The following is a 24427-nucleotide window of genomic DNA, read 5'->3' on the forward strand; positions in this document are numbered from 1 at the left end:
TTATCACATTTTACAGATAAGGAAATAGGTTCAAAGGCAAAGGTTCAAGGTCTTACAATTACTAAGAGACAGAGCTGGGACTGTGACCTGGACCCCTCGACTCCAAAGTTCATGTTTCTTCCCTTTCACCATACTAATGGCCCCTTCAACATTCCGAGAGAATGGTTGAGATTGGAGAGACGCCTAAAGTTTGCATTAAGCAGAGCAGGTCTAGGGGAGGGACCTGTAGCAATTCTGGGGTGGTCTGGCTCAGGCCCAAGCCATCTTGAGGTCCCAGACCTAATCAAAGCAGGAGAGATCTGGAACTTTGTCTACACGGTCTGAATCCAGGGTAGGTTGGGATGCTGATCCGAGACCCCCCAGCCCCTACCCTCCTTTCCAGGCCCATCTTCAGCTATTCCCCTCCCCAATCCTGACCACACCTGGCCCTGAGCACTCCACTCTTGACCACTTTCACACACCTCTGTGCCTCTGCACCAGCACATGTTCCCTTAGCAAGGCACACCTTTCCCTACGGAAAACACTCCTCTTTGTATGTCAAAGCCGAGGCAAAAACAACCAAACAAAAAGACCCCAGTGCAAAGGACTGAAAGCTCTTCAGGCTGCCACCATGCCCTGAGCTTCCCTTAGTCACTATCATCATATATTATAAATGAAGTATATACTTTTATTTTACAGATACTGTCTCACTCTGTCACCTGGGCTGGAGTGCAGTGGTGTGATCAAAGCTTACTGCAGGCTCAAACTCATGGGCTCAAGTGATCTTCTGGCTTCAGCCTCTCAAGAGCTAGGATTATTACAGGCATGCACCACCATGCTCCGCTAATTAAAATTAAAAAAAAAATTTAGAGATGGGGTCTTGCTATGTTGCCCAGACTGGTCTTGAACTCCTAGTCTCAAGCAATCCTCCCACCTTGGCCTCCCAAAGTGCTGAGATTACAGGCATGAGCCACTGCACCCAGCCAATGATCTATATTTTGTCTCTCCTAGTAGAAAATTCCTTGAAAATAGGAGACAAATTTCTCTCTCTCACTTCCTTTTTTACCTTTAACCTTTCTCTCCCTACCTTAGCCACTCATTCAAACATTTATTCAGCACTATGTGCCAGGCTCTGTGCTTGGGCTGAGTAATAAACAGTGACTAAGGCAGGCTCAGTCCTTGGGCCCTTGGGCAGCCTAGTCCAGTAGGACAGACAGACTGTGAACAGGGGTTGTAAGGATCCTGTGCACCAGGAGAAAGGAGAGGAACCAGCGCTGTGGAGAACACAGCCATGGCAAAGCAACCCAACCCAGGAGGGCAGTGCCTGGCTTCAAGAGGAAATGAAGTTTAATCTGAGACCTGGAGCATGAGTAGGATCTGGCTAGGTGAAATAGGTGTTTACTTTGTGATAAATTCACTGAGCTGTACATATATGTTTGTTCTTCTGTGCAAAAAGCAAAGTTCAAAAAAAGAAAAAACACACCCCAAATAAAAAGGGGTCACCTGACATTTAATAAAATGTCCTAACATGAGAGACAGATGGACCAAAGTAAGTAGAAAAAACAAACTTGTCAGATATAAGGACCAAGCAAAGAGCAGAACAGGACTGAAAGAGACAGAGAGAAAGAGAGAGAGAGAGAGTGAATATCCAGGCCCAGATATCTGCCTTAGTCTAGCCGACAAAAGGTGCTCACAAAAGTTTGTGGTCCTAATGACAGACAGATTATTTCCAAGGCTTGTGCTGGAGTGAGTGGACTTGGTGCTGTGGTTCTCTAGAACCCAGACTCCAAGTTTTTCCAGGCTTCCTTTCCGGGCACTGAACTAGCCCCCTGAGGCAGGCCTGGCACCAGACTACTTTAGGAAGCTGGAAAGGTGGCTAGCTGGCTATCCAGCATTTGTCCTGCAGCATTTGCCAGAAAGAAAGTTCCTTATCCCGGTATGAGGCTGGTTAGTCTCCAGTGATGGTTAGAGATACACTTAGCATGAAAGTCTTTTTTTTTTGAGGGGAGTCGTTATCAAAGAAGAAGGGTATATGTGTTTGTAAAACAAGTCATGGCCACTCCAGCAAATTATAGTACCTGTATTAAAAAAAAAAAAAGTACTCTGAGAGTATCTTGGAATTCACATACTTCATTCAGCAAATAGTTAACTGAATTGCTACTCTGGGTCTAGCCTGCTCTTAGAGAGATAGAACAGAAAGGATGTGAACCCTGCCCATCACAAACTCACATCCTAGAAGTGGGTAGGAACCTGGGGGTGGGCAGCATGACAGGTGCTATGCCAGCAGTGTGGTGGTAATAGAAGGCAAGCATCTAACAATTCTCATGCATGCCTCTTGTTGAATGAAGACCAATCAGAATTAAGAAATGGAGAAAAATATGTGACATTAAAATCATAATAGAAAATGATTCATCATGTACCGTATGTATAACAAGTTTGTTGCAAAGTGAAGAATACCTGTCTTGTAAGTGCCTTTGGGTAATCCAAACCCACCCAAGTTGATGAGTCCTTTCCAGTGGGTCCTAATCTGGTGCTTTAGGTGAGCCCTTCTGGGTGGAAGGACCAGAGTTTCACCGAGTCCTTGAGAAAAGGGCTTTTGCTATGAGATAATTTGTATGAATGGGAATGAGGATAGGAACACTGGGAGAAACCTAGGGATTTATTTAGAAATCGATCCTTTCTCTGTATCTCTCACGGGCTGCCTGGTCTCTTTCTCACATGTTTTTGCTCTTCTCCATGGGCCTTACTCACTAACAATTCTAACTGCCTTATTCTCTCCTCCTATGCTACACATCTTTTCTCTACTCACAGCTCTGCTTCCTCGCAACTCCTCCAATATCCTTTCTGTTCAACACTTGCACTGTTGTTTTCTTGGTATCTCCTAGTTCACATTTCCCAGAGACAGAGAGTCAGAATCCTTATTTGTTTGTGCCTGTGAGTTAAGTGTGTTATACAGCTGTCTAATTCTGGATGAACTAGCTATAGCTGGAGGAAGATATAAAACATGACCACCTTGAGCTCCTTCATCAGTGGGAAGTGGTGTCATAACCAATTAGTGATGTCTGCCACATGTGTAAGCTCTCTCAGGGCATGGGAACAGGGTCTTCTTCATGCGTTTACCTTAAGTGCAGAACTTCCCACACTGTCTTGTAACTATCTATTTGTCTATCTTCCTCAGAAGACTATAAGGACTGCTAGAGTCGAAACCATGTTGTATCCATTTCTAAACTATGCATGCCTAGCTAGCATAGGTTAGTGGCACATAGTAAATGTTCAACCAATATTTGTTAAATGAATGCCCTTCCTTCCCATGTGTAACCCTTCTTTCTTGCTCTTCTAATAACATCATATATATAGCAGATAAAATATGTTTCTATTTTATGTGTATGTTCTAATTAGCAAAATCCTACGCCTCTTACAAAGGCGGGCTCCACTGCCATCTCTTCTCCGAAACATTCTCAGATTCCCCCATCAGATTTAACTGCTCTGCACTTTATGTGTTGATACTTGCTAGTACCATTACTTCAGACTGCCTCATATTTTAATTAATCGTTTATAGGTTATCAGCCAGGAGATAGTAAAGCTTTCTTAGGATAGAGAATGTGACTCATTCATGATTGTCTTCTCCCCCAGCACCGAGTAGATCCTTACTAAACATCTGTTGAATTGAATAGCCACTGGAAGCAAACTTTGTGTGGGTTTTCCAATAGCATGATTGAATTTGTACATATCTACCCACACTTCTTTTTGACCACTTGAATACATTCATGAGAGAGCTGGTCAAAGCCAGGGGTGCAGTCTGAGGCCATTAAACAAAGAAAAAACTAATAGTCCCATATGGGGACGTACCCCTGACCTGGATCTCATTAGCACCATCTGACAACCAACTGAGCCAACCAGCCAGTGTTTCATAACTCTTAATGATACAGGCTCACTTTGAGAATCAGGTTCATTTTTTTAAATGACATAATAGGAAAATGATCACAGGCCGTGAGGTAGGAAAGGAGAGTGGATAATGAGGAAGGGGAAGTAAGAGAATGACACCACAGGGGATGTTCATATGAGGAAAGATCTAAAAGATGGGGAAGAACAAAGAAGATCTGGAAGGGAGAAAGTAAAGGGGAATGGAGCCTGGGTTTCAACGATGGAGTTTTTATTCATCTATTTCACTATTCCAAGAACAAGGAAATAATCCATGAATCTAGAAAGCAAGATCTGTAGGGTAATAAAGAGATGCACCTTTAGGCTGTGCATTATTATTCTTCATCTATGGCTTTCACTATTAAAGGATATGAGTGAAACAACATGGAAACATTTTTTTCCTACAAAAATGTAATGAGAAGATTTGGTATTTGCAATAACACATGCTAGGATCAAATTGTAGAGGCTTTTAAGTCACTGGGCCCATAACTTAAACCCAATGCTTTACTGCTGCCTGATTAAGTACATTTACGAAGATCTGATGTCTGATTTGAACGCACTCAACACTGGTTACTGTCAAAGACCAGATACTGAATTAGATGGTTCATTGATTTACTCTAATATGGAAATATCTCAGATGATGATAGGTGCTAAGAATTAACCTTATATAAAAGTGCTTGTATTTATATTCTCTGACATAACAAACTGATAAACATGCTATCAAATGCTGTTTATGCAAGGAAAGCAGTGATTTTTTTTTTTTTTTGGCTAAGGACGACAGTGAGATGTATACTTTTAATTTTTTAAATTTACTCTTTGGGAACAAAACCATTCAGCTATGCTTAATCTGATATTTTTTCCAATTATGTTGGAAAACACTAACAAACGTATCACTTTTTTAACTTTCCTTTATAACACTTGAGTGCTTACCACTTGATGTGCCATTTAAAGGATAATTAATGGATAAACTAAAAGGATAATTATCATGGAGTTTAATACAGTAGGCAAACTGCTCATTAATCCTCACAAGCATAGCTTTGTTATTATCATTTACTTAAAAAGATACCACAGGAAATTGGTATTTACCACCACATTAACTACGTATTATATACCCACACTGTATGTTTCTGCAGTAATTTTGACTTATTTCAAAACTAAACTTTATTTAAAATAAATCTTGTTGGCTAATCGATACTCTGGAAAATCAGACTTACAACTTTCATACTTTGTTCTCTCTTCCAAGGGTTTAATACTCATATTAAAGCTTCCTTTAGGAAAAGTTAAGTGAACCTCCAGCATAGCAATTCACTGAACTATCAAATAGTCATTAAAAATTATAAACATGAAAAAATAAAGATATATAGAAAAGGATATAAAAAATGACACTAACTAAAATTGATCAAGATTCAAGAGAACACAAATGTAAATAATTACATCAATATTCTGCAATGTTACTTAAATAATCAATAAAAATATCTTATGGAACATTTGGCATATAATTCACTCTATATAAATCTCAGATAATCATAACTTGCCCAACATTCATTTAAAAACCCATAATAATTTACCAAAAAAGGAAATGTGCCAATGTGTTAACAAGATTATGTCTGGGTTACATTTTTTTCCCTTTTATACATTTTTCTCATTTTCTATTAGAAGTTTGTATTTAAAAACCCAAAACTTTATTTAGTTTTTTAAGGTTTCAAATGTACTTTATTTCTTCAATAATGCCATATCTTAATGGGTACACAGTGCTTTAACTTGGCATCAACTACGAGCTGTTTTTTAAACAATTCATTATTACACCAGCTGGAATGATTACTGATCTCTCCATTCCTTTGGGGTGACCCTGCCAATAGGGGACAGGTTCCATTCTATTCTGATTTGTGTTGCTACCTATGTCCATATAGCAATACAGAAAGTGGTTCCACTAGCTAATACAGCACTACCATATTTATCATGAAAATCAGGTGTACATTTCCGGTGGCTCTGTCTTGCCATTGTTTGCTGAATGCTTCAAAGTTGGAGACGACTTGGTGCGTTTTTGACCAAGAGGAACATGGTGAAGGTGAAGACAGAACTGTGACAATGCAGCTGCTGCTTTGGTGCAAATTCACTTCAGGTCCAAAACTTTATTTTAAAAAAAGTAAGTACTATATCACAAGTCCTTCTTTTGTAGATAAATAATTGAGATAGAAAGGCTAAAATTTTTTTTAGAGACTGTAGTAACAGAGCTAGCATTTAAATCAGACTTCTGAATTGCTTATTTTATTAATATTAAATTGTTCTTTAAGGATACTTTAGCAGAGTTGCTCTGGGATATCCTGGGATAAGGAAGAAACATGAATATTATATGTCCTATTTTCCAGAGTATTAATCGGCTTATAAGATTTGTTGTTTGATGACAATGAATATTATTATTAATGAGCAAAAATCCTTCTTCCAGCATGTATACTTCAAACCACTAACATCATCTGAATTGTAAGCCATGAAGGTGTTAGGGAACATGTCTATCCAATTGATTTTATGCCTTAAAGCTAAAGATATGGCTGTTGACAAAAAATGGGGGATCTGAGTCTTTTCAATAGACAGCTATTTATTTTACCATTGATATTCCATAACACAGTCCATCACAGAATTTTTACTTCAGCAAGAAGGGAAGGAATTTTAAATGGGAAGTAACCAACATCCATTAAATAACTTCTAATCAGCAGGCACTACTATTCTTTTGCATATATGATTCATTTAACCTTTTTAATACCTTAAGTGGTAGGACTTACAATCCACATTTTACAGATTAAGAAATCAAGTCTCAGAAAACGTTAAGCTATCTGCCTAAGGTGTCACAACTAGAATGTCAGGGTTTCAACCCAGATCTTGCTAGTTCAAAAGCCTGCCTCCTACAACACTGTCTCCCGGAATGCTTATAAATCCAGAATCCTTAAAGAATAACTGGTTAAAATAAAGCCACAGCATTAAGATTATGAAATCTTAATTATGAAATTATGAGGCGTTTAACCAAGAGCACCTACTAATCACATCCGACCAGGACATTACCTTTATTTTTCTTCTTTTAAAAATTAATTATTATGGGTACATAACAGTTGTATACATTTAGGGCATTACCTTTAATTCCAAGGCTTCTGAGAGTAATTTCTGAGCATTTTTCCTAAACGACTCGGTTTTGGGATCACTTCTAACTTCAATAGAAGGTCTATTTGAATGTTTTTCAGTGAAAGTTTTCCACTCAGTGTAAACTTCTCTGGCAAGAGAAGCCACTTCTGAATCTGAGTGTTTACGCATCTTGTTCACAGTGTGACCTGGAACAGGAAGAGAAAAACCAAAGGAAAGGTTGTTACATCTTCTTCTGAGAAGCGCAGGACTAGATGGACTGACGTGTGGCACTGAGAAAGTCATTCACACACCCAAGGATGTAAAGACTCTTGTGCAAAAGAAACCCATTTCACAAGGACTAAGATAATAAGATAATCATTGGGGGAGAACCAGCAGCCTAGCCAATGAATTAAGTCATAAACTAGAAGCAAAATCAATAGATTCTTAAAAAGAACAACAAAGGTAACTTCTTTAACCAAAAATTACTATAAAAGAAAATGAATTAAGCATTTATCTAGTTTTTTGGGGGAAGGGGGTACATACTGTATTTCAAGACAACAAAATAGCCCTAGTTATTATGGGAATATTATTTAGCTAATAAATGTGAAAAGACTGACAGAATGAGAACATTTTTTTGTAGCCCTGATGAAATAATTCATTCAGAGACAATCATCAGTGGATGAACTCATTCAATGAGTCTGATGGGGAAATTTATAATGGAGGGATGAGCTGTCATCATCTAAACCCACTGTTCAATGTTAGCATCCCTAAGAGTGGGACTGTCAGACAGAAGAAACAGAAGAAGTACTTCGCACCCTTAACCTATGAAGTAGTCTTATCCTCTTCCCCAAAAGAAAAAGAACAATAATCCAGTTAGTCATTCAAAGCTAACTTCCAATTCATAGGAAATAGGAGAGACAGAGGAATAAATTAAATTATAGTATGAAGAAACAAGACAAATTCTGAATGTGGGACATTCTACAGGACAACAGATATGGTTTCTTCCACAGTCAGTGATTTTTCTCTTTGTTGTTGTTTTTGGTTTGTTTTTATTTTTGAAAAGGGGCTAGGGTTAGGGACTGCTGTAGATTAAAAGAGTCTCTTGAGTACAAACTACCAAATGCGATGTGTGATTCAAATCCCAGTTGGAACAAACCAACTGTTAAAAGATATTTTGAGATAAACAAGGAATATGAATATGCACTAGATACTAAATTATACCACGGAATAATTGTAAACTTTGTTAAGCACAATAAGAATGGCACTGTGGTTACAAGAGAAAATATCCACATTTTTTAGAGATGCATACTGAAGTATGTAGAGTTGAAATGACAAAAGGTCTGAGATTCTACTTTAAAATACCTCAGCAACAACACAAAAGCAAAAAGGGAAAGATGAAGTGGGACAAAATCTTAATAGTTATTGAATCTAGATGAAGGGCATATGGGAGTTAGTTATAATATTCTCTTTATTTTTGTGTATGTTTGAGAATTTCATAATAAAAATGGAAAAAAGGTGAAGGGTCAAAAATATCAATATGCAAAGTACTTAGATAAAAATAAATACCTAGAAAGGCTAAAGAAGTCAACTGAACACTTAAAACTAAAAGTTTAAAAAATGGAAGAATATAAGATACATATATATTTTTTAATTTTTTATTTTAATGAACTTTTTAATCCTGCTCCATGGGTTGAATATAAGATAGATATATTTTTAAAAACCAATAGCTTTCTTAAGTCAGCAATAGCCAGTCAGAACACCACAGGGGAACAAATCCTGTTTAAACTAGTAAAAACTATAAAGCACTTTGGAAAGCATGGACAAGAATGGGTGTGTGAGCACTTGTGCTGTCTGTTTGTGCCCACTTCCTTAATGCTCCAGGATTCCTCCTTTTCCTCCATCCCTAGCCCCGCTGCCCTGCCTTAGGGCATGTTGCCTCCAGTTGACTATGGAGGCACCCTGATTGACCTCTCCAGCTAAGTTTGGTACCCCTTAATGCCATCTTCCACACTGCAGCTAGGATAGCCTTTATTTATTTTTAGTGTTTTGTTTTTTAGGGACTTTTTTCCTAAAGCATAAATTTGACCATTTCACTCCTCCACTTAAATCCTTTGGTGCTATATCCACTCTTACCTTTTCATAAAAGTCCCTTCACAATCTGCCACCCTCCTACCTACTTTCTATCTTCATTTCCAGCTACTATCCACTGTCATCCAATACTCCAGCTACTTGCAGCTCCTAAAACATTTTATTTTTTATCTCTTTACTTTTGAGCATACACCCCAATGAACATTCTGTCTGCCTGAAATACTCTTCTCTTTTTATCTGGCCAACTTCCATTCGGCCTTTAAGACTCATTTAAGGGTCCCTTCCTCCAGGAATTCTTCCTTAATATCTCTAGTCTTGGTCAGTACCCCTGCTCTCTGCTTCCTTAGCACCTTGCGCTTCTGTTTATCATGGTAATTACTAGAGTTAGTTGTAATTATTTGATCAGTTATCTCTTTTGTTCACCAACTTGAGCTTCTTGCAGAAAGAGCTATGCAAGAAATCCCCTAACCTTAGGGGATGCTCATCTTTGTATCTCCAGCAGTGAGCATAGTGGCAGGAGATGGGAATCAGGAGAGCAGGTTGGTTGAATGAGAGACTCATATAAAGAATAACATACATTCCTACTAAAATACATAACAGAAGATTTGAATAAAGGGAAAATATACCTTATTATGAGATGGAAAAATGAGCACAAAAATGGCAATATAGAAAGTAGTCGCCTGGGTGCAGTGGCTCATGCCTATAATCTCAACACTTTGCGATGCCAAGGTGGGAGGATCACTGGAGCCCAGGAGTTCAAGACCAGCCTGGGCAACATAATGAGTCTCTATCTCTACAAAAAATTAAAAAATTAGCCAGGTGAGGTGACATATGCCTGTACTCTCAGCTACTTGGGAGGCTGAGATGGGAGGATGGCTTGAACCTAAAAGTTCAAGGCTATAGTGAGCTGTGATCATGCCACTGCACTCCAGCCTGGGCAACAGAGCAAGACCCTGCCTAAGAAAAGAAACAAAAAAGAAATTAGTTTATAGATTTTATGTAATCTCAACCAAAAATCTCAGTAGGCTATTTTTATTAGATTACAACCAAATACTTCTACACAAATATAACTGAGCAGGAGTATAAAATGCTATTTTGAAAAAGAGGAGTTATGAGGCACAACTAGCCTCATATCTAAGATCTAAGATATTAGAACATATTATAAAGTAACAACATTGAAAATGATATGGACCAACACCAAAAAAGAAAATGCATAGGGAATTTTAAAAAATGAAGGTTGGAAACAGACCATAGTACATAAGAATTTAATACATAATGAAAGAGGCATCATTGAACAAAGGGAAGCAGAAAAAAAATTTTTATTTGAGAAAATGGTCAAAACATTTAGAAAATTTCTCCAATTATGCCAACTGCATGACCCAATATTGTTTGATTCCTTTATTCTCCACACATTTATTGAAGGCCTGTTTGCTCTAGATACTATGCTGGGCACTAGTCATGTAGGGCTTAAACAAGCAATTGTCCCTGCTTTACAGGTTCTATGAAGAGAATCCTGGAGTTGAAAAATAAAACTTTGAAGGGAAGACAGGGTAAAATAATATTGAGTCTTTAACTTCTCCCTCTAACCAATTATTTATCAAGAATTTGTACCTAGCCTTTCTATGGACCTGGGAAAGGAGTACATCAACACTCATCACAAGGAGGAAGAGGAGGAGGAATGCAGAGCACTCATTAGAAATGTCTAAAGGTGCTTCCTAGCTAGCGATGCTTAGGAAAGTGCATTCCAATGCACAAAGCACAAAGCACCCCTGGATACTTTCCTTTTCTAGGTGGAGTTCTCCTTATCCCTGAGATTATTCATTCAGCAAGCAAGATTTTATGCTCTTGGTCACTGTAGTAGATGCTAAAAATAAAATGATAAATAAGATCGTACAGGATATCAGACCTAGATCCAGAGCATTTAAACACTTTTTTTTTTTTTTTAGACGGAGTTTTGCTCTGTCACCCAGGCCGGAGTGCAGTGGCCACCATGCCTGGCTAATTTTTGTATTTTTAGTAGAGACGGGGTTTTGCCATGTTGGCCAGGCTGGTCTCGAACTCCTGACCTCAGGTGGTCCACCCACCTTGGCCTCCCAAAGTACTGGGATTACAGGTGTGAGCCACCGAGCCCGGCCCATTTAAACACTTTTACCGGGCATTTACCTTATGCCTGGTGCTGAGGATACAGAGATGAGAAGAACACAGCCCTGGGAATTTAGCCTACATTTTACCTGCCAAAGTGTACAAAGAAGACACATGTACAGAAATATTCATTCCAGTATTGTTTGTGATAGTGAAAAGCTAGGAACAACCTACAAGCTCATCATTAAGGGTCCTGTTTTTTAAATAAATTATGGTCCATTTAAACAATAACTACTTTGCAGCCATTAAAAAATAAAATAGGCTGGGTGCAGCAGCTAGCGTCTGTAACCCCAGCACTTTGGGAGGCTGAGGTGGGTGGAACCCTGGAGGCCAGGAGTTTGAGACCAGCCTGGCCAACATGGCGAAACCCTCTCTCTACTAAAAATACAAAAATTAGCTGGGCAAGGTGGTGAATGCCTATAATTCCAGCTACTCAGGAGGCTGAGGCATGAGAATCGCTTGAACCTTGGAGGCAGAGGTTGCAGTGAGCCAAGATCACACCACTGCACTCCAGCCTGGGTGACAGAGCAAGACTGTCTCAAAAAAAAAAAAACCCGACAAAACACTAAACTAAAATAGCTCTACATGTAGTAACCGGAAAAATGATCACTTTTTTTAGTTAAGTGAAAAAAGCAGGTCTCAGACCACACATAGTGTGAGTCAATGTTTATTTTTAAAACTACATATGTGTATACATATAAACAACATTTTTGTTTATATGCAAAGAAAAAAGCCTTAAAGAATTTACAGTAAAATTATTAATGGTGGTCTCTTCTGAGTAGTGGGACTGTGTGTATCCATGCAGTTCAGCTCACAATCTAGTGGGCTGGCTCAACATGTCAACAAACCTAACAGCCTGGGCTGTGTTATAGTAGGGCAATATTCAGGTTTCTTTCAGAATAGAGATCCTTCCCTTCATAAGAGTCTCACCTTAACCATTTCTCTCTCCAAGAAAGGCACTGCTGACCCAGCTTTATGTATGAGAAATAATACAGAAGTCCCTCAAACAGAGAGTCCTTTGACTTGGATGAATCCAGCAGTCCTTCTCCATCCTGACATTACTTGGCCTCTCTGTGGCATCTGACACTGGCTTTCTTACTGAAATATTCTCTTGCATTGCTTTTGGAGACACCACCTGTTACTGAGTCTCTTCTCCTCTCTATCTCCTCTGCTGGCTGCTAATCCTTTGCCCAATCTTTAATTATCTGTGAACCCCAGCTAGGGCATTGTCCTTGGCCTCTTTTCTTTCTCCACTTGCCTTCCCTGAGTAATCTTGCCCACTCCTGTGGTCCAGCTACCTGCAGGCAGATGACTCCCAACTACGTGTCCCTAGCCAAAGGTTCTCACTGAGCACGAGACCAAATATCCAGTCCCCTACTGGACATCTCCACCTGCTTATTCTGCAAACACCTCTAACTCAACATTTTTGGTCACAGAATGGCACCACCACCCACCCACCATTTTAGGATCCACTGTCTCTTTCAACCTTATGTTCATTCAGCCATTCCAAGTCATATAGATCTACTTCCTTAATTCTCCCTCTATCTTTTACTCTTCCTCCTCGCCTGTTCTCCACTCTTACTACCCTGATTCAGGTTCTCATCACTTCTCCACAGGTCAACTGTATTACTTCACTAACCAATCTCTGTCTCCAGTCCTGCCCTCTCCAATTCATCCTCTCTACTGAAGGCAAAATGACCTTTTTCAAACACAATTTGATCATACCATACCCTTAATAAAAATCCTCCGATGGTTCTCCATGGCCCTCAAATTAACTTCTAACATAGCATTAAAACTCTGGATGACCTAGAATCTCTTTGGCCTCACCTGTCACCATGTCACCCTCCTTCCTCCCTCCCCTCACTTTCACCCCTCCCACTCTTTTGCCTCTGTGCACTAACTTCTAGCCATAGAGAGCAGCTTGCATGTCCCTGTTTGGGGTCATGCTGGCTGGCCTGCTCCTACTTCTGTGCCTTAGCTCATACCATTCCCTCTGCCTAGAATATTTAAATGTCCATCTTACCCTCAAAACTGTAAACGTGTTGAGGGCAGAACCTGTACCTTACTCCAAGTTCTATTCCCAGCCCCCCAGCATAGTGCCTAGCACAGAAGAGACAATCCATAAATGTTTGCTGAATTGAATCAGTTAAATGAAAAACATTTACATTTGACTTTCAAATTGGTTTTGTACTGACATTTGAATATGGATAGAGGTGATTAGGAAAATCACACAACTGCAAACAAAATAATGAAACTATACTGTAAAGAAATGAATCCAAAGGTGCTGAGAAAATGAAAAGTTTCTAATTCTTATCCACTGCTGAGAATTTTTCCTGCTTATCACTCCAGGCTTTGTATGAATTATCTCATTTAATTTTTATAACAATGACTTAAATACCATTATTATATCTCTTTTTACAAATGAGAAACCTAAACTCAGTAAGGCACCTTGCCCAAGGTCTCACAGCTAATAAGTGTGGAAGCTAGGATTAGAACACAAGCAGCCTGACTCCACCTCCAGAACCTGCACACTTAACCCCTAATACATTATACTTCTCTGTTATTAGGGACTGGCACACAGAAAGTCTTCAATAAGGCTCTATTGAGATACTGTTATTCACATTCTTGGTATTCCAAAATCAGAAGAGCACAGGCCCTGAGAGGTGGCCGAAGGACAGAAAGCTTCAACTCTCAGGTCCGGACAGTGGAGTCACTGCTTTTGGCCTGCAGGGGGCAGTACATCCCTCAGATACACCCACAAGAGCCATGCCCAGACTGGTCAGGAGTCTTCTGCCAACCAACCAGCCAAATCAGCCCAGGAAGCGTAGGTAGGGCTGTAAAGGAGCCCAGTGGGGGATGCGACTTGTCAGCAAGAGGGAAGAATTTCCAAAGAGGACTAACAGCAAAAAGGCAATTCAGTCTGGGGCAAGAAAGAGAAGGAGTCTGGGAAACCCTCTACTAGACAAAAACAGAGCAGAATCATAAATTTCAGATCACAAAGGGAATTTCATGATAACATTAATAATGACAGGCTGCGCATGGTGGCATGCCTGTAATCCCAGCACTTTGTGGGGGCCAAGGCAGGAGGATCGCTTGAGTGCAGGAGTTTGAGATCAGCCTGGGCAACATAGTGAGACCCTATCTCTACAAAAAATTTAAATAAATAAATAAATAAAAGAATTGACTGGGTATGGTGGCACATGCCTACAGTCCCAGCTACCTGGGAGGCTGAGGCAAGAGGATCGTGTGTGCCCAGGAGTTCGAGGCTGCAGTGAGCTATGATCACGCCATTGCACTCAGCCTGGATGATAGAGTAAGACCCTGTCCCTAAAAAAATTATAAAATAATCATAATAACAGCTATTGTGTTAACCACTTTACATATATTAATTCATTTAATCCTCAGAACAACTCTATGAAGTAGGTGCTATAGTTCCCCATTTTACAGGTAAAGATACCTGAGGTACTGAGAGGCGAGGTAACTTGCGAAAAACAACAAGAAGCCAGACCAGGTTTCATATATAAGCAGTCTGGCTCCAGAGCCCACGCTTTAACCCTCTACTATTCCCTCTGGTGATCAGATAGTCCTACATCCTCCTGATTCAGATGAAAAAGATGAGGCTCCATGACCTTTCCCCAAGGTCATAAGTTGGCCAGTAGCTACATCAAGGAAGTTAATGATCTGCAAAAAGTCATTATTTGCTCCATGAAGTTTATGTTTTAAAGTAAGCAGTGCCACTGGCTGGTCTTATGACCCAGGTCAAGTTCCCTGGGTTTAAGGTTAGGGGATTTCTGCATCCCAGCACACTGTTAAGACAAATTCCCTGCAGGAAGCAGTCTTTTGCTCATTTACCAAACATTACCAAATACTCATAGGCATTGGGATAGAATGTTGAGCAAGACAAGACCCGGAAAATCCAGACTAATCTGTATTCAAGGAGCTCTAGGAAAGTCAGGGGACAACACCTAAACAAACAAATGCACACAAAAAGGTGTTATACGGGTCCTAAGATAGTATTGAAGGGGGAACCCCAAGGAGGGCCAAAAGGGCAGAGGAGTCAATTCAGCTGGTAAAGGGGTCAGGGAACACCATGAAAGAGGCAATGCTTATACTGGTCTTAATAATAACTCAGCCAGGCGCAGTGGCTCACGCCTGTAATCCCAGCACTTATTAGGAGGCTGAGGTGGGGAGATCACATGAGGCCAGGAGTTCGACAACAGCCTGGTCAACATGGTGAAACCCCATATCTATTAAAAATACAAAAATTAGCTGGGCATGGTGGTGCACGCCTGTAATCCCAGCTAATTGGGAGGCTGAGGCACGAGAATCGCCTGAACCCAGGAGTCGGAGGTTTCAGTGCGCCAAGATCGTACCACCGGACTCCAGCCTGTCTGACAGAGTGAGACCGTCTCAAAAAAAAAAAAAAAGAAAGAAAATTGGAGACCCCTGGTAATGAGCATCTCTCCATAGTCCCTGCATCACCTCACTCAGGAGCCTTCTTGCAGAGCCCTGAGAATGAAAAGCATCACACTAAGACAATGCTAATTTAGTTGGTGACTAAACTCCCAGTTCAAAGGCAACAAGGGCTGGATGCGCTGGCACTTCTGTCAGATTTTTTGAAGGGCTTTTGCAAAACAAAAATAATAATAATAACGATAACTCAAGGAGACAGGAATAACACAAGAAGTAGAGTGAACAAGAGCACAGAAGCCTGAAACACATAGCATAATTTGAGGAGTATGGTATATGGTAGACACAACAATGGTCCCCAATAATGACTATGCCCTAATCCTCAGAATCTGTGACTACGTTACCTTACATGGCAAAAGAGGCTATAGATGTGATTAAAGTTAAGTACCCTGAGATGGAGAAATTAGCCTGGCTTTTCCAAGTGGGCCCAATCTAGTCACATGAGTCCTTAAAAGTGAAGAAGAGGCAGAAAGATGGGTCAGAGATGAGATGTGAGAAGAATTCAACCTACCATTGCAAGTTTTGAAGATGGAGGAAGGAGATCACAAGCCAAGGAATGCAGGTGGCCTCTAGAAACTAGAAAAGGCAACTAGTCTAGGAAACAGATTGTCCCCTAGAGCCTCCAGAAAGGAATGCAGTCCTACCATCATTTTGATTTTAGCCTTTTATTCATTTTTAGGTTTCAGGAGATGGCATAACATGGTATAAGAACATTTTAGCTTTGTCATTTATTATTTGGTTGTCTAACCTGGGGCAAGTTACTTTAAACTCTCCAAGCCTCAGTTTTTCCATTTGTAAAATGGAAAAAAATTACACTTACTTTCCAGAGCTGTTATATAGATCAAACAAGGTCATAGATGTGAAAGTACTTTGTAAGAAGAGGGGTTTTGTTGTTGTTGTTAAACAATCATAAACAAAAATACAGCATCTCTGAAATCAGATATGATTGACAAAACTTTTCCCAGAATATTCATGTATATAGTGTTGCAAAAATGGAGCATGCCTGCTCACCAGGTTAAGAATACAAGGCCTAACTCCACTGCCTGATCAGCCATTTACTCGATACCCCATGCTCTTTGGTTTCCTTGATAATAAAGGTATCCACTCACAGAGGCCTTATCACTGCCAGCTCCAAAGGCTTTTTCTAGTTGGCCCTCAACTTCCCAGACCACTTGAGGACACTCATTTCCCCTGCCTCTAAGAACAGTCTTTGGCCTGCATGTCCATGTACCGCCCTGACTCTCGTCCTGTCTAACCACACTTCCTTAGTCTCTTTATCTGGCTCCTCTTCTTCCTCCCACTTCCCCAGCAGAGATTTTCTCCCAGGTTCAGTTCTTCAGCCCCTTCATCTTTCCTTTTACTTAGAGAATTCATCTACTAAGGTGATTGCAAGCAAACACTTCCTGGCAGATGACTTCCAAATAAGTATTTCCAGTCTAAATTTTGCATCTGAGCTTGAATCCCGCATCTCCAACCTCCTGCTGGACATTTCCACTTAATGGGTTTATGTAAGAACAAAACTCTAGGGACATTAACTCAAATGCAAATACTGAGAGAAAATTCCCATTTGAGGTATACAAGAAAAGGCACTAAATTCTGATTTAAAAGAGTTAAATTCAAGCAGATGGTAGAACCCATAGAGACAGTCCAATAAAATAAAGGGACATATGGCTGGGGTCCAGGGCACAATGGCATCCTGCTAACCAGGAAGGAACACTGCTCCAGGAGACCTGGGTTCTCATTACATCTCTGGTGCTAACTTACTAGGTGGCCCTGGATAAGTCACTTCGTCTCTCTGGGTCTCAGTTTCCCTGTTTATAAACTGAAGTAGGTAAATGCATTTAAAAGGGTTATGACACTGACATTTACAGAGCTCATAGAAATATATAAGAAAAATTATAAGATCTCAGCAGTAAATGTACAAAGAACATGAACAGACAGTTTACAAAAAAAAGAAAAAGTGCCAAAAAAATGCATGGAAAACAATTCATTCTATGCAGCACATGAAAACAAGATGCTATTTTTACCTCTTAAATTTGTAAGATTTAAGAAAATGGTAGGAATGTAAATTGGAACAACCTTTCTAGAAATCTAAGATTCAAAAATGGATCAGGATAGGAGATGCATATCCAAGAGGTATCTGAATTAAGGCCTCAGTTAAGCTGGAGACATGGACAAGCTCTCCGGCTAATCTAAAGCAGCAGCAAAAGACTAAGGGCTGAGCTTTATGGAAAAGCACCCTGTTAGAGAAGAGAGGACAAGGACTGAAGAAACACAGAAAGGAAAGAAACAAGGACACAGAAGGCGAGAAGAGCCATAGAGAAAACTTGTTCAACGTTGTCATTTTCACTCATTTGAAGACTATATTCCTGAGCTCCTGCTGTATGCCACTAATGCTTGAAATACAGTGGTAAATAAAATGTAACTTCTGCTGGCACAGAGTTACTGCCTAGCAAATAAAAAAATGAAGAAGTAAATAATTAAATAGGTGATTACAAACTGAGATAAGGGCTATGAAGGTAACAAACAGTTTAAAAATAGATACAGAACTGGCAACCAGTTCAGTGTCATTTATGTCAACAGAAAGGGAGTATCAATGGTCTCAAATTCACAGTCTGGGAAGATGAGAACTGAGACAAGACCATTGGATTTGGATAGTATGAAATTACTTGTGTCCTGAGAGAATAGTGGTTGTGGGAGAAGACAGCTTGGAATGCTTTTCCCAAAGGATTGGGCAGGCCAGAAATGGGAGTTGCGAGTAGCCAACATTTTTAAAGGAATCTGGCTATAAAAAGAGAGAAATAAGGTGTTTGGAAAAGGTGGCAAAGACAATTAAAGGGGAAGATTTGTGCTTGTCTGAAAGCAGAAAGAGCGAGCCAGTGGAGAGGATAAGGGTGGCAACATAGCGAGAGGCATCATCAGGGCATCCCCATTTTCCCTCACCTCTATGGTCAATCCTTGCTAAATCCAGCCCGTTCTCCCTGATAAGGTTTCTCTAAGGAGCTATTTCATTTCACCATTCTCTCAGTCCTCTAAGTCTTCATCGTGTCTCACCTCAATGTTTACAGCCATACCTCATCCTCATGGCTCACTTCCTCACCTCCTTCAAGTTTCTGCTCAAATGTCATCTCTCAATGAGGCCTACTCCAGCCCAGACCATCCACGTTCCCCATCCCCCTTAACTTGCTTGACTTTTTCTCTTGCACAGTAGTTATCATCTTCTAACATAACTACACAATTTGTTTATTATGTTTCTTCTTTATTGCCTGTCTCCTCACTAGAATGTAAGCTTCACAAGGATAGGGATTTTTGTCTTGTTTTAATCACATGTATCCAGAACACTGCCTGGCACATGAATGAATATCTGAATGACCTCCTATCTGATCTCCTGACTTCTACCTGTTCTTTCTCTATAACACCCTTTTCCTATGCATTTTTCTCTTGGTCACCAGAAACGCTCATCATGTCATCCTATAGCTACCATTAAATGGTTCCAGTAACAGCTGTTTCTAAAGCTCATAGGTTGCTAAGAAGATACCCACCTTCACTGAAGTGCTATTCAGAATAGCAAAGACATGGAATCAATTGAAATGCCCATCAATGACAGACTAGATAAAGAAAATGTGGCACAGATACACCATGGAATACTATGTAGGCATAAAAAAGCACAAGATCATGTCCTTTGTGGGAACATGGATGGAGCTGAAGGCCATTATCCTTAGCAAACTAACGCAGGAACAGAAAACCAAATACTGCATGTTTCACTTATAAGTGGGAGCTAAATGATGAGAACTCATGAACACAAAAAAGGGAACAGACACTGAGGCACTGAGGTCTACTTGAGGGTGGAGGGTGGAAGAAGGGTAATGAGCAGAAAACACAACTATTGGGTACTAGGTTTAATACCTGGGTAATGAAATAATATGTACAACAAGCCCCCATGACACAGGGAGTTTACCTATATAACAAACCTTCACATGTACCCCTAAACCTAAAATAAAAGTTAAAAATCAAACAAAAAAATACTCATAAAATAAAATAAAACACGTTTCTTCTTCTTCTTCTTTTTTTTTTTTTGGAGACAAGTTCTTGCTCTGTTGCCCAAGCTGGAGTGCGGTGGCATGATCTTGGCTCATTGCAACCTCTGCCTCCTGGGTTCTCCTGCCTCAGCTTCCCGGGTTCTCCTGCCTCAGCCTCCCGAGTAGCTAGGACTACAGGCACGCACCACCACACCCAGCTAATTTTTATATTTTTAGTAAAGACAAGGTTTCACCATGTTGGCCAGGCTGGTCCCAGACTCCTGACCTCAAGTGATTCACTTGCCTGCGCCTCCCGAAGTGCTGGGATTAGAGGCGTGAGCCACCGCGCCTGGCCAAACAGGCTTCTTTATTGTAGGATTTCATCTAGTCTATTAAATGACAAAGTATACTGAAAACCTCTAAAGGAGAGGAAATAGTAATGTGGCACTTTCCAAGCTTTATTTGAACCCAGGACACTTTCTTCAAATAACATCTCACTGGACCACAGTTCTAAGAAATCCACACTTGAAAACAATGGCATCTGGGAAAAGTCCATACCCTAATGGCTAGCTTTTAAGTTTCTTTATAATCAGGCCCAATCACTATCCACCCTTGCCCATTCTAGCCATGCATATTACATTCTAGCATGTGGTTTTCAGGATTTTCAAGCCTCCATTCCTTTACTCATGTCTCTGCCTGCAAGGAGCCAGATCTCATTTTGACCTAGCAAAGTCCCATCTCTTCTATAAAAACCCTTCTCCACTTGCCTAAGCAAAAGTATTCACCGTCTCCCCTGTATTCCCACAGACCTTTGTACATCCCTTGATTTTAGCATTTTCACGTCAATCATTATTATACACCTGAATGCCTATTTCTCCAGAGAATGTGGGCGCCTTACAAACATGAACCATGCATTATTCTGTAGCACCCAGCATAAGGCATAGGACAAGGAAGGTACTCAGTATGTGTTGAATGAATGAATGAATATAGATTCTATAAAACACAGATCAAATGATGATCCAAGGCTCTTGCTAATCCTCATCTTGGTAATCAATCTTAACAATTTAAGGGGCTCACCCTGTTATTATTCTCCTACACTAACTTCTCTCACTCTACAGAATCTTTGCCATTAGCATTCAACATGTTAGGATCCTTTTCCATCTTAAAAAACAGAACTTTCTTCAATACCACATTCCCTTTCTGATATTGTCACCTCTCTTTTCTTTCAATACCAAACTTCTTGAAAGAGTTGTCTATTTTGTTTCATTTTCATACATCTTCTTCACTCCTCAAGCTTCTGCCCCTAACCTTACTTTTGAAACGTCCTAAGTAAGATCATTAATGACTTCATTTTGCAAAATCCAATGTGCAATTTTTAGATGTATCTTATTTGGCCCTTTGACAAGAATGGACAAAGCTAACCAATCCCCTCCTAGAAACACTCTTTCCTTTGCATTCCATGACAGCATTCTTTTGTTTTCTTTCTGCTTCTCTGGTCGTACCTTCTCGGTTTCTTCTATAAGTCCTTAAATACTGCTGTGTTTCTGGATTTTAGACTCAGCTCTTGGGTCTTCTTAACTTATAAACTCATCCTAGGCAAGCTTATCTACTAGATTTTTTTTTTTTTTTGAGAGGGAGTCTCGGTCTGTTGCCCAGGCTGGAGTGCAGGGGCATGATCTCGGCTCACTGCAAGCTCCGCCCCCCGGGTTCACGCCATTCTCCTGCCTCAGCCTCCTGAGTAGCTGGGACTACAGGCGTCCGCCACCATGCCCAGCTAATTTTTTGTATTTTTAGTAGAGAGGGGGTTTCACTGTGTTAGCCAAGATGGTCTTGATCTCCTGACCTCGTGATCCACCCGCCTCGGCCTCCCAAAGTGCTGAGATTACAGGCCTGAGCCACTGCGCCCGGCAGCTTATCTACTATTATCACACCATTTCCCAGCTCTATGCTGATAATGACTCCCCAGTATATAGTTACAATCTTTCCTTAGCTTCACTCTTGTATTTCTAGCATTCTGTTGGACATTTCTTTTGGGATGTTCCACAGAATAAGTCTAAAATGGAACTTATTATTCCCTCCACCTCCAAACCTGCTGTTCCCTATCTTAATGAGTGGTACTGCCATCCACCTACTTGCCCATATCAGAAACCTAGCCCTCAGCCTTCACTGCTTCATCTTCATTCCCAACATCCAATCAATCTACAAGTCCTTTGGATTTATTACATGTATGTCTCTTGATTCCAACTACAATTTCTTCATCCCCATGATTGATACTCCATCCAGGCCACTCTCATTTCTTATGCAGATGTTTTAGTAGCTTCCTAACTGAGCTTCCAGCCTCTAGGTTTGCTTTTGTCCAACACTTTTCCCACATGGCAACCAGACAGATTTTTCTAAACTGAATATGTCATTCCTCCATTCAAAACTCTTCAATAATAATCCTACTATCTTTAAGATAAAGAGCAAACTCTCAAGCTTTATGGCGGACTAAAGCTACTCTTTCACTGCAGTATTACTAGATCCTGGATGAAAGCCACCTAACCCCAACAAAAAAGTTAGCAGAGGCTAGAAGGGTGCACTCAGGGAGGGGTGGGGTTATCCTAAGGGCTGATATCAATAGCAATGCTGCTGAAATACTTAGCTGTGGGCCAGTAGCGAGGAGGGGAGCTGGGACTCTCATACTGAGGTAAGATCCTTAAGAGGTGTGCTAAAGTATTCCAGGTCAGAGATGGCCTCTGATTATTGGCAGAAACAAAAGAAGTTAATCCCCTTTGGAGGGAAGCTTCTCAATTTAGCCCCACAGAATTCCTACAGATAGAAATACAGGCTGGGCACAGTGGGTCATGCCTCTCATCCCAGCATTCTGGGAGGCCAAGGCAGGAGGATCACTTGGGTACAGGAGTTCAAGACCATCCTGGGCAACACAGGGAGACCCCTTCTCTACAAAACATTAAAAAAATGATCCAGGCATGGTGGCATCTACCTGTAGTCCCAGCTACTCGGAAGGCTGAGGCAGGAGGATCCCTTGAACCCAGGAGTTCAAGGCTGCAGTGAGCTGTGACTGCGCCACTGCACTCCGGCTTGGGAGTCAGAGTGAGACCCTGTCTCAAAAAAAATAAAGTTAAAAGAAAAATAGAAATACAATAATGAGTTTGCAATTAAAAATCAACAAGCACATGGGAAGGCAAGTACCATCAGTCAGCAGAAACAATAAATAACAGATTTAAATCCCCAAGAACCATAAATATTAGAATAGTCAGATGAATACAGAAGAACTAGATATTAAATGTTTAAGAAATAAAAGGCAAAATCACAAGAATGCACCAAAAAAAATTTATAAAAATCATTTTGGGGCTGGGTGCGGTAGCTCACACCTGTAATCCCAGCACTTTGGGAGGCCAAGGCCGATGGCTCACACCTGTAATCCCAGCACTTTGGAAGGCTGAGGCAGGCAGATCACGAGGTCAAGAGATCGAGACCATCCTGACCAACATGGTGAAACCCCGTCTCTACTAAAAATACAAAAATTAGCTGGGTGTGGTGGCACGTGCCTGTAGTCCCAGCTACTTGGGAGGCTGAGGCAGGAGAATTGCTGGAACCCAGGAGGCAGAGGTTATAGTGAGCTGAGATCGCGCCACTGCACTCCAGCCTGGGCGACAGAGCAAGACTCTGTCTCAAAAAGAAAAAAAAAAAAATTGGGGGGGATAAAGCAAATTTGTAAAAATGAAAAACAGTTATTGAAATAAAGAACAAATGGGCTAAATAGCAGATTAGAGTCAGCTGAAGAGAGAATGAGTGACTTGGAAGATACGTATCTGAAGACATTACCACACAATGCTGAGTCAGACAAGGAGATAAAAAATAGATAAACTAAAGGGTATGAAGAACAGAAGACCTAATATGCTTCTAATTATAGAATCTCAGAAGGAGGGAACAGAAATAACGAAAGAGAGTAACTTTTGAAGAAATAATGGTTGTTGCCAGGCATAGTGGCTCACACATGTAATCCCAGCACTTTGGGAAGCTGAGATGAGAAGACTGCTTGAGCCCAGGAGTTTGAGACCACCCTGGGCAACTTAGCGAGACCCTATCTCTACAAAAAATACAAACATTAGCTGGATGTGGTGGTGCATACCCGCAGTCCTACCTACTTGGGGGGCTGAGGTGGGGGGATCACTTGAGCCTGGGAGGTCAAGGCTGCGGTGAGCTGTGATTGTGCCACTGCACTTCAGCCTGGGTGACACAGAAAGACCCTGTCTCAAAAAAAAATAAAAATAAAAATAAAAGATAATTGCTGTAAATTTTCAAAATGAACATGAATTTGCAGGTCCAGGAAGTATAATGTATCTAAGATAAATAAAAAGAAATACAGGCTATGGTAGCCAGTCTACAAGTTAGGCTTCAATGATTATCACCTCCTGGTATTCATACCCTTATGTTGCCTTCCAAACTGTATCAGCGTTGGTCTGTGTGACCAATAGCATATGACAAAACTGATGATATATCACTTCTGAGATTAGGTTATAAAAGACCGTGGCTTCCATCTTGGTTGTTCTCTTGTTTTCTTGTTCTTTCCTGGATCACTTGTTCTGGGGAAAGTCAGCTGCCATGTCATGAGCAGCTCCAAGGAGAGGCCCACATGATGAGAAACTGAGGCCTCCTGCCAGCAATCCTGTGAGCCATTTTGGAAGCAG

At 40.6% G+C, this 24427-nt stretch overlaps 1 protein-coding gene and 1 pseudogene across 1 annotated transcript in view; both read right to left on the bottom strand.

Moving 5' to 3' along the window:
- The window catches only part of TCEANC2 (transcription elongation factor A N-terminal and central domain containing 2), a 43704-nt gene that overhangs the window by 1473 nt on the left and 17804 nt on the right, over positions 1-24427 (bottom strand). The window contains exon 4 of the mRNA XM_001150996.7: positions 7027-7220. Coding sequence (XP_001150996.2) covers positions 7027-7220 — 194 coding nt within the window. The remainder of the gene's footprint in view (positions 1-7026; positions 7221-24427) is intronic.
- LOC129143744 (cytochrome c oxidase subunit 7B, mitochondrial-like) lies at positions 5582-6028 on the bottom strand (annotated as a pseudogene).

Source organism: Pan troglodytes, chromosome 1 (assembly GCF_028858775.2).
Source record: "Pan troglodytes isolate AG18354 chromosome 1, NHGRI_mPanTro3-v2.0_pri, whole genome shotgun sequence".
Classification (NCBI taxonomy): Eukaryota; Metazoa; Chordata; class Mammalia; order Primates; family Hominidae; genus Pan; species Pan troglodytes.